The following is an 11,941-nucleotide window of genomic DNA, read 5'->3' on the forward strand; positions in this document are numbered from 1 at the left end:
CTTTTTTCAATTAATCAAATGTTTCTATACACCAAATTGCATTTACCTCCTCCAAATAGATCGTGAAAACATGCTAAAAAGAAGTACATTTGTCATGTATCAATCACATGAACCATGTTTAATATTCATACCAAATATGTCGTTCCTTTTAATGGCAAAAGGGGCGGTGGGGTAGCCTAGTGGTTAAAGCGTTGGCTCGTCACGCCGAAGACCCGGGTTCGATTCCCCACATGGGCACAATGTGTTAAGCCCATTTCTGGTGTCCCCCGCCGTGATATTGCTGGAATATTGCTAAAAGCGGCGTAAAACTAAACTCAGTCAGTCAGTTTAATGGCAAAGGACCACCTCCGTGGTGTAGTGGTGAGAGCGTCCGCCCGGAGAGTGGAAGGTCGCGGGTTCGATCCCCGGCCGCATCATACCAAAAGACGTTAAAATATGGTACTTAATTGTTGGTCCCTGTCTGGCGCTCGGCATTATAGGTACATCAAGGACTGGTCGGCTCGGAGTCAGTATAAATGTGTCTGAGTAAGGTATTCATGCTTCACTGCGGCATGGTATCTCAGTGGGCTAGCACTATAAAACCAGCTGAAGTCTGGGCTAGTACAAGCAGCCGCACATACACATACACACGCATGCACGTCGTCATATGAGCGAAATATCTTTAATGGCAAGGTTTAAATATATATGAGTGCAGAACTATTAAGAACGCCCGCGTTTTGGTAAAACGAAAAATACGTTTTGAATTACTATTTGGAAAAGCTGATCTGGATCCTTTCATCTGAAATGTTATATAAACATGTGTATATGTACAGCCTTATAATCAGTGAACCCAGAGACCACATATGGTCTCTGGTAAACCAAAAGCACTTTTTGTCCATGTTAAATTTATTCATATCTCCATAATTGACTTTTTTAATATGATCTTAAATATTTTGAAAGTGATATGCTGCCTCGATTAGGGGAAGAGTCCCTGCTGAAGCCTATGTGTCCAATCTGTACGAAATGCCGTGACCTTAGCCACGTCGGATTTAGGTTCACTAAATGAGACCTCCCTAACAACTCGGATATCCTCGAACCAACTGCTTGCGTTTTCACGGAATCCAATCACATGTTGTGATTTGGTCACGTGGCCAGTCAAGCGGGAGTTTGCAAAGCCCAGAAGCCAACGTTTTCAAAGTCATATTATTCATGTTATTATAATGTCCAGTCTTGCAGAGTCCATTTTAGAAACCCAAAATAATTATGAACAAAGGTAATGTTACGTTTTAAATCTTTCTTCTTATTCATTTGTTTGTAATGATCTCTTGAGCTGAATCTGCGCCTTCCAAAATGGGGCGTCAGCTCGACTCATGTTTACATCGACAATAACAATAGACAGTGTGTTTTGATGTCTCGTATACACCATACAGGTCTCATCAGTCTAATTCGTCCACGTACCATTGTAAGAGTTGCATATCCGTGCACTTCACCTTCAGACATGTTCACCTATTTGTAAACAAAATTGACCTATTGACTGTCATTCAATTTGAAGTTTCACCCTCAAGCCTATGTCGAAATATCTTTGAATGCTATTGTTGTCAAATTTAACTCACAGTAGTTTCTAATGCCATTTTGTGGTGTTGTGCAAGCCATAGAATTTCAATGAAAGTAAAGTGAGGTTTTAATTATATGTTTGATATTGACCGTTTAATTTGCATGTTATTTTGCTCTCTTAGGCATATTGTAAGACATGCATTGTGGCAGTAGACCCATTGCAGTGGGTCCAAGCAAACCATCTACCTAATATATAGCCACAGACTTTCAAGAGAATAGTGTATAGGTACCAGGTTGGGGATAAGAACAACCCTGGGTATTATCTGTATACTGATGCTGTATGAGCCATGGTCACTGTAATACATAGCAGCACAACCATTATTTACAGACTGACAAGCATATGTAGCTGGAATAATGCAGAGTGTTGTGTTCAACAACAAACGCATCACTTAAGTGGTGATTTCCGTTTACTTTTGAAGTAGATTTTTCAGAAAATATTTTTTGGTTCAAAGTAACCTTGGGAATTGGTTGAGATCTCATAACTGATGTTTGGTTCATAACTAACGATCGAGCAATCATTGAAAAAAAATCATTTTTCACTTTCCTATTCAGGTTTATATTGCAAATAAGTGTAAAGAAAAAACATGTTATTTGTTGTTGTTTTTTGTTATATTTAGAATCTGCAAAAGTTGCATTTAAATTTCACATCCAATGTAAATTTATGCAACTTGCTACTTTAAAGTGATGGCTAATATTTCATGAACATAAACTTACCAGAGTCTTCAAGAAATATTCAGTCAAGTGTTTCAAAAACTAAAATCATTTGTATTCAATTGTGAGAAAATGGGATCTATTGCTTGGTTGTTTGGTCATTGCGACCAATCTTCAATTATTTCAATTTATCGGAACACCACAAGTTCAAAGTGAAGATTTTGTATTGAATGACAACAAGGATAACAAAATACCACAGCCAAAGCATATATATATTTCAAAATGAAACATTGTAAACCAAGTAGGGTATGAGACAGTCCAACTGAGGTATTATTCAGTTTGCTTATAATTATTCAAAGGCCTGTATTTATCCTGAATGATGAATATCAAAGAGCGATACTTCAAGTACAATGTACTTTTGTCAGGGCCTACTACTACTAATATTCTTTTAAAAGATGATAATGTTTTAGGTGTTTATGTAAATGTACATGTTTCAGGTTCAACTGTGCTGTGTGTTTGTGTCCTAAGCTACACATGGTTTATGGGCACTGCCAACACAACTTCTGTGTTGATTGTCTCTATGATGCAGGAGGAAACATCAGAACAAGCATGATAAAATGTCCAACTTGTCAGATGGACAGAGCCTTCCCCAAGACCAGGTGAGGTTAAAATGTTTCTTAATACACAGAAACGGTGGGGTAGCCTAGTGGTTAAATTTAAAGCATTCACTCTTAATGCCGAAGACCCGAGTTTGATTCTCACATGGGTGCCCCCCACAGTGATATTGCTGGAATACTCACTCACTCACTCACTCTTAATGCACAGTTCTTTCTGATAATGAGTGATAACCATTGCTACTTCTTGTTAATTATTGTTTTGATCTTATTGCAAAGCGGAACAGGGACTCTGTATTCAGCAGCGATTCTTGTTAACGCGATATCTTGTGCTCTGTTGTCCTCAGTATCTTCAAATTTGGTGACATCCTACATTGGGGGATTATGCAGACACCTGTCTTTTTGGGTCACAATGACACTTTGACCACTTTTCAAACTAATGTAAACACAATGTCTCATAAAACGTTGCACCCAATTTTAGCCTCCAAGCTGAAGAATATATTGCCATTTCTTACAAATTTGATTTCAAGAATTAACATAATGGGTATCAGGGTAGAGTAATAGGGGGTGGGGTACCCGGGTAGAAAATTTGCACGTTGATACTGACAGTGGATATGTGCATCTGCATTTATACATTCAAGTCTACTATATTCCTGAAATATCTTCAGAGTTAAGAGAAGATTCTGAGAAGTGACCATGACTAAAAACTACTTTACACAAAAGGTAATCTTCTATGTGACCAAATGATAAAAACTAGTAAATATGTTACATTTCATTCTTTAGCGGCAAGGGATATTGCCGTGTTAGTGGCAAACACTTGTTGTAATTGACCCTATTTGAGTAAAGAACTGTCAACAGTTCAGTACACTTCATACATCTGACAGAAGTCTAGATAAGCTGCGTATCTGCGTAAAATACGCATTTAAGTTTCCAAAATACGCACAGAAATATATCTGTAGCGTCCCAAATACGCAAAGGAAATTACAGAAACTCTTTGGTTACTTGCTAACCTGCGTACGCTGACTTACCGGCAAAAAACAAGTGCGTAACAGAAAGTAGCTAACTGTCAAATGTTACGATCAGATAGGGTAGATTATCGATTGAATTTCACTATGTATCTCTTCAGATTATGAACTACAGAAAGAAACAATCTCGCAAAATCGCAGTTAGTTATGTATGTAACACTCGCCTTGATTAGTTCTGCTAAAAATACCACCCAATGAAATCGCCAGATTGTTAGAAAGACTCATTGTTTATCAACGATGGCCTCACGGGAAGTCGCTGTGTTCATTCATCATCTAAAACATCATCTCAAAGTAAGATTTCGGCATTTGTCACGTTTCAAATCGATCATTTGAAACCTCTGCCATCGCGAAAAGAAATTATTGCTGAACTTATTGGAAATTGTTTTGAATCGGAGGTTGCTGTCGATAGAATATTGGCAGATTTGCTCACCACTGTCACATTACGCACCGGCAAAGAAACATGACAGGAATAAACTTTCTAAAAAAACTCAGGATGCATGGAAAATGAAGTTTCCATGGTTATCTTTCAATAAACAATCTGATGAAATGAGACTATGCTGCACTTATTGTCAGTCGGCAAAGATAAGTTTGTCCCTACAAGTGTGTGGGCTAGTGATGGTACACCAAGTATTCAGATGTCGAGCCTGATTAGGCATAACAACAGTGAAGATCACAAACATGCTTCTGATAAAATGGAGAGAGACAAGGGGGCAGATATAATACAAGAGGAATTAGGCGATGATGTTGGTTACGCTTTGTTCTAATGATGACACCATATTGTTTAATACTGTTTATTTTGCTGCCAAATCAGAATGCCCATCTGAACATGTGAATGGTCTGTTGTCATTACAGAAAATGAATGGTTTGGATGTCAAGTACAAGAATTTGAGTTGGTCAACTGTAACAGAGATTCAAAAATCTATTTGCCATGTCCTGACAAAGACACTTGTCAATGAGATTAATTTATCTGAAGTATTTTCAATAATGCTTGATGAAAGCACTGATGTGACTGTTGAAAAAAGGTTAAGCATATGTGTCAGATATGTGAAAGCTGGAGAACCTGTGACTAATTTCTTATGCAATCATCCTATTGATGATGGTTGTGCTCACACCATTGTTAACTGTGTAGCAGCAGAATTTGAAAAAGTTAGGCATTGACTTAACAAAATGTGTTTCTCTCTGACTGGCTGATCTGCTGCTATGATGGGTAAGCACACAGGTGTAGGAAAACAAATGCAAACCAAGTATTCTCCTTTCTGCATCCAGACCCACTGTAGCTCACAGGCTAAACCTTGCTTGCATTGATTCAATTAAGAAAATTGAATTCATGGTTAAGTTCAGAGACAAGTTCAATTCACTCTACAACTTTATATCTGCATCAAGTAGACCTAATACTTGCTCTTAGAAGAATTCAAACACTTCTAGAAGAGCCAGAACTGACAATCAAGGAACCACATTCTATTCGATGGCTAGGCTTGAAAATGCAGTTGAAGCAGTTTTGAAAGTTTTGAATCTGTCCTATCAACACTGTCAAAATTTGCAGCTGAGAAAAATGCAGTTGCAAAAGGTTTGTACAAGTACTTTGCTAGCTATAAAGTGGCACTTGTAATAGCTTTCCTCCTTGATATCCACACAGAGTTGGCAGTGTTAAGCTGTAGCTCCAGAAGAAAACCTTCTCTTTAGTGAACTCCGCCTCTTATTGAAGGGACACTCAATAAAGTCGATACCATGAAAGCTCATGATGGGCAAAGCTTGAGTGAAATGAAGACCAGAATTGAAACAAAGAATGAAGAAACATTTGTAGGTGGAGAGAAGTTGCTATTTGCTAAAACAATGAACGGACAGTTTGAGACCCTCAGAGCAGAATACCTGAAGAACCTCATGAAGAATATCAAGAACAGATTCAAGGAGGAAGACAGTGCCATTTTCACAGATATGAGTATGGCTCTGGAACCACTTACAGTAAACACTGTCTCTGGAGAGGAGTCTGGTGATGCTGTCCCACATCTTGGTGCTCTCTATGGTGCACAGAAGGAGGTCAAAGTGATAGAAGGGGATCTACACCAAGGTCTGGCAGAACACATTAAACTGGTGGGACCCCTGCTACAACCTGACAAACTTCTTGACGAATGGCCCAGGCTTAGAGGAATGATCAATGGAACATATTCCAAACTTCTACCTGAACAACTCTGCAAAAGGGTCATTCTGCTTCACAAAGATTCAATGCCGAACTGTGCCAAGCTTGCTTCTATTGCTCTATGTATGCAGCTTACAAGTGTTGAATGTGAGCGGAGCTTCAGCACACAAAATCGACTGAAGAATAAGTTTAGAGCATCACTGTTCTGAAAAACTGGATTTACTGCTCAAACTCAGTATGCTGGGTCCCTCTTTGCAGTCGCTTTGATTCCCGTCCCTGCAATCAAACACTGGCTCAGAAAAAGAAGAAGAAAGGGCAGACTCTTCTGTGATTACCAGCCCAGACCTCCTAAATTGGCTAAAACGTGTGACACTGAATGACAATTAGCAAGTGTTCCATCAAGTGAACCATACCTGCTTCCATTTATTCAATATTATTGTGAGAGTTTGAACAGTTAACCAGTTGAAAATAACATTCATGCGACATGTATTTCAATTTAGTCACTGCACAAGTCAAATAATAAAGTAACTTAAAACTTCACATTTTTGGGGTAATTACCTTTAAACAACGACCATGTTAATGTCTGTCTTTCATATTTTCATGTGCATGCATAGCATGCTAAATGTTTTAAACCATGCTAACAGTATAGGTCTTATTTGCTGAAACAATAGTACACGGATCATCATGATTATATTCAAATATATTGAGTTTTATGGAGTTTTTTGTAAGAGTGCTATTGGCTGATTTTTATAAACATTTATTCAGAACTTTACATAAAAGATATGTGTTTCTAGTTAACCATTTGAACTGTTTATTCAGATGTTATGCTGTGGTAATTTTGCAGATAAACAACAAGAGCATGCTCTCTTATATAGTGATATATGTCATTACTGTCCCTGTTAACATGGTAATTACAATAAGTCTTGAATGTTATTTCAGTATCGATACAGCATTGACATTAATTAGTTGATGCATCAGTGTTGTTATGTACAATGACACTGTTAATTTAAATGTAACTGTAAATGTTGTCTTTGCCTTGCAGGCCAGATATTCCTGATGACAACCTGGAGATGATGAGATGCCTGGGGGTACAGTCGTGTGAGAACAAGGGTTGTGATGTGGAGCTGTGGCAGTGGGAGCTGGAGGACCATGTCAGGTAACTGCTCTTTCCTGGCCTGCATCATTAGCTGTTTGTTGATTTGAAAAACATTTTAGTGTTTAGTGTGAAACAATTATTAGGTGTAACTTTTCCAAATTTTTAATGTGGGGTCCGTTTACACTGAGGTACCATACTTGATACGACTGCTTCAGAACACATCACTGCATGACACACACAAACACAAACAAACAAACAATTGGAAAAGCTTAGTTATTATCTAACATGGCAGTTGTTATGTATAGTAACATCTTATGGTTGTTTACTAAGCTTTGTTCACGTTTGACGTCGTTCCTTTTTCTCTTGAAACATGTTTCATGTCAAGATCCAACCCTGTTTTTCTCCAACTGAATGGCAGACTACTGACAGTTAAAGTAGACACAAAATCTCCCCTTTTTCCTCCATTGACTGATCTGTTTCTGTTCTTCATTTCAGGTCCTGTCCAAACAGAGTGACCACACCTAAGACACCATACAGCAGACCTCACATAAAACCAGAGAGCAGCACAAGTACAAAGAAGGCAAAGAAAGAATCAGTAGCCTCTCCGCCAACAACAAGACAGTCAGGAAACGTTGTGTTACGGAGACTGCGATCCTTCAGGCGCTCTTCCTTGTTATGACATGGAGTGAGGAGTTGGCAGTGGACAGTTAACTTATTCAGCGTTATGTAAATACAGATTTCCATCCAGTTTGCCATGTGCAGTGTGTTTTGGTGTGTTGGCAAATAATTCATGGACCAAGGACAGTTCAGCAGTGCTATTGGATATGTTGAATTTTATGTATACATGTTTGTTTGTGTGTGAATATGCAAAAATCAAAAATAGAAAAAAATGGTCAAGAAAGACTTGGCAAAAGGTTCACTGATTATTGCTTTGATCATTTAATTGTCCATTTCATGATGATTAAAACAGCGTAAGTATTGATCGTGTTGGCCGAAACTGAATGTCAATAACTGATGATGATTGACCGATTTAAATACGGTCATGTGAGAAATGGATTGTCATGATAAATGTTTCAGTTGTGTGCTAACAAGGTGTAACTAAGGTTCCATATCATGTTTAAGGACAGTTAACATGGTAAATGAAAACGATTGTGTGCCGGTGTACATATACAGAGAGGTGAAGTCATCTCCCTTTGTACAAAGTCTGATCAAGGATGCTCCTAGTCTATAAAGCATGATGATGGTCAAACTTTCAGTTATCAAGTTTGATGTATCGGATATGGAGACGTCCTTCAGGGTATGAGGATACAACTGCTTAGTTGAACAAATCTACTGAACATGTGGAAAATGAAACTTGAAATATTCTGCAGCAGTGTGTACTTGTCAATAGTGTGGGACTCCCATGCTAAGAAAAGAGTGAGTATGATTTTATGCTGGTTTTATCAATATTCCAGCAATATCACGGCGGGGGACACCATAAATGGACTTCAGCGTGAGGAGTGGGCGCTTTAACCACCGCCCCGCCAAAAAGAAAATTAATGAGATATTCATCCACCAGTTGTCACTAATTACTATTCTTTTTTTATGTAGCTGTTTAAAAAGAATCCTGAAACATTTATTATTTTATATGTTTGTAGGATTTTTAAATCCTTATTTTGAATAAATATGAATAAATTCTTGAACGAGCTAACAAGTCAAGAGTTTATCATGTATTTTTAATTCTGTCAGTAGTTTTCAACTGACTTTACCAGATACCTCCATCTATAGAATTGATGATAAATTTCTTTTGAAAGCCACTATTCACAGTGCTTTTAGGTATTATGATGCCTCATATAATAAACTTGGGTTGTAAGTCTTAGTTTTGGACTGGACATTTTAAGCACTACCAGAGTATGTGTACTAGTGTACAGCACTAAAAACTTGTGTTAGTCAACTTGTCCAAGACCACTATATCATGTATATTGTGCTGACATGTGAAAATCCAATGACTGTAGTCTTCAATGACTAATACATTTGATGGCTGTCATTCTGAACCAATCTGAAGTGCCACAATTTACTGTGCAGAGTAGCATTCCTTGGGGATGGAAGTAATATATGATTGTGATTCAATCCCATTTTGCCTCAATTTAGTTTCCAGTTTTGTCAGCACTCTACCTGTGCTCTTGCTAACAAACCATGGCTTAATGGGAATACTGCTCACAAAGGCGTTAAAACCAATTCCGCACCCAACTTGCTCACCTTGAACCTGTTTTCAATGCTGGAGGTTAAAATTGTAACTGAATAGAACTGATAGTGTAAAGTACTAACATTTTTTTTTAATCTTGGCTTCCAATAATTTTCTGGACTAGTCTTTAAAGAATCTGAATTTCTACACCTGTGTGAATGTGGAATAGTTTTAGTAATTGTGAACATAGAAACCTCTCTCAACTGGAAGAACTTTCAAACCTCACAGCCTTGAATATGATCAGCCCCAGGATTCAGATCTAAACAATAAAGTCATGGGGTCCTTGTCTTAACCCTAATATTGATAGTGAAAGAGAAGATATTAAAATATCCTAAAAGCAAATATTGAGGGCTAACCTTAGTTTTGTCAACACTGTGCCTTTCATGTCTTCACAATTTGCACAATTAAAGTAGAATATTCAAACTAATTTTAAACATGACAGAATTATATTTTACATAATGGCTACAAGGCGTCATTACTTCTCAGTCTTCTCACTAAAAGCAAGAAGGATGAGGGTCTTTTAGACAATAGTAAGGTTACGCTTCTTTGTGTCAACCTGTAACAAAAGAGTGTCTGTACCCATTATTTTTTAATCTCATTTAAATTTGGTCTTTTACTCTGATATGATACTTCCCTGCATAAAGTTCTGAAGACACCATCTTTGAAAGTGATTGGTAGGAGGTATCTACCTTTTGCTTGGGCCAGGAGCAATGTTACTGATACTATGTTGCCAATACTTAATGTTATGTTCATATTTTTGCAGTCAACAATGTTGTTATGAGACATTTGTATTGTAAACCAATTGATTTTGTTGAAGTTCACTCAATGTTAATATTTGAGTTTAGAATATTGGTTTAAGTAACAGTGTTACATTTGGTCTGTTTATATATCAAGATATTCCTTTGCTTAGTTCTTACCTATCATATAAAATTATCTTTTCGATAATTTGATGATCTAAAACGTTGGTAAATATTGGTGATCACATTTTGCATAACTGGTAACAAAACAATAAAAATATGTACCAACATGAAAGTTTTTGATGATGTAGATATGATGTAATGTTTTGTGTGTCATATGTATATATTTGGTGAACTATTGGAATACATCAACAAATGCAAACAAATAAATTTTGTGAGAAGCCGTGGGGTTGTCATTTGTTTGGGTTTTTTCTTTTGCCATCAATGAGAAGCAGTTGAATTTGATGAGAATGTTGCAAGTGGATCAAGCATAAAGGAAAACCAAACTGGAGACTGGATTACCAAACAAGTTCAGTCCAAGAATTCGTCCTCGGTCATGGCATCACTTACAGACGTTCATTACAAAACATTGGGTTCATTTTTTTACTTTTGATATTGATAATGGATAAGTGACCCTCATATTCATCAACCTTATGCCATGCAATGATTTGATAGTTTCACATCCTTGACTGGAAGACAAAGATTCAACTGTAGTTTTCAACATGGCAGTAACCACTAATGTGAACCAATTGTTTAGTGGCTGTTAGAAAAGAGAAAATCATTTTGCAGAGTTCTATGTTTTATTGATTGAATCAGTAATGAAATACAGGTTTCAAGGAGAATATGAATACCTATCTTGAGTAGAGCAACCATGGTAACAGGGCCTGAATACAAATATGTGACTTCCACTATAAGTGATTTGAAAAAGACATTATTATATATGTGGTTATAATACATATCATTAAAGCTAAAAGAAAGCTCGATGTTTTTTTGGTTGAGAAAATGCAATCATTTCAATAAAGATAATGTATTAAATTGTAAGAAATATGTTCATGAGCATGTTCTCAATGGCATTCCTCTTGTAGAAATACACACTTAAGGTCACAACAAGCATCTCCTGTTTCCCAACATTGCGACACTTGCTGACTGGCATAACAATGAAACACTGTTCTGACAAGAAGGCACCACATTGAATGACTGCACAGTAAGCAGGTGAAAGAAAAGGCACATTAATATTCAGTTGAAACTAATGTGAACCTGAAAAACAAAAAACATTACAAATTATATAAACGTGAGGTCGCAGTTGGAAGACAGCTAGAGACCTTATTTCTACATTGTGTCACTTTCAAAGCACACAATAACCTAATCAGCAGGTTCCACAAGTTACCATTTAATGAACAACACATCATATACAGACGTACAGTGGTATCTCTTGAAGTATCCACTTCTTTAAACATGTCTCCACTACAAACATAAATCTTTAGTAAAGCCGGAACTGATGTGAACTACATACTGTTTTCGACGGCATATTTCCGAGTAAGATAAAGAAATACAATAAGAGGGGGGAAGTACATGGATGGAAGGAGTAGAAAATATACTCCAAAACATATTCTTCAACCACATGTTGACATCCATATATTTTCCCCCTTCATGTTTCACTTGTAAATGCATTTCGTGAAGATAAGCAAGAAAGTTCAAGAAGTGCTTATTTTTCATTGAAATCTTGAATCGTAAAAACATCTATAATGTTTTCCTGCATTGTTTTAAATGGCTTTAATGGTTGACTTTCTACCATTAGTCATTGGTACATTATCTTCTTAATGAATGTTTCCATCATATTATTAAAACAGGAAACATTACAAGA

General features: G+C 37.0%; 1 protein-coding gene across 2 annotated transcripts; it reads left to right on the forward strand.

The window, feature by feature from the left end:
• The first annotated feature begins 1,099 nt into the window (after positions 1–1,099).
• Positions 1,100–10,483, forward strand: LOC124267081. Of its 2 annotated transcripts, none has more exons than XM_046701913.1 (4): positions 1,100–1,252; positions 2,742–2,903; positions 7,063–7,176; positions 7,612–10,483. In XM_046701913.1, exons 1-4 carry the CDS (start codon positions 1,200–1,202, stop codon positions 7,793–7,795), a joined length of 513 nt encoding a protein of 170 aa, XP_046557869.1. In that variant the 5' UTR covers positions 1,100–1,199; the 3' UTR covers positions 7,796–10,483. The 2 variants fall into 2 exon arrangements, with proteins under 2 accessions (XP_046557869.1, XP_046557870.1); XM_046701914.1 differs by lacking the exon at positions 1,100–1,252 and adding an exon at positions 1,322–1,441.
• The last annotated feature ends 1,458 nt before the right edge of the window (positions 10,484–11,941 follow it).

This window comes from Haliotis rubra, unplaced genomic scaffold, assembly GCF_003918875.1.
Source record: "Haliotis rubra isolate DU_JTF1 unplaced genomic scaffold, ASM391887v1 Scf13, whole genome shotgun sequence".
In the NCBI taxonomy this organism is placed as follows: domain Eukaryota; kingdom Metazoa; phylum Mollusca; class Gastropoda; order Lepetellida; family Haliotidae; genus Haliotis; species Haliotis rubra.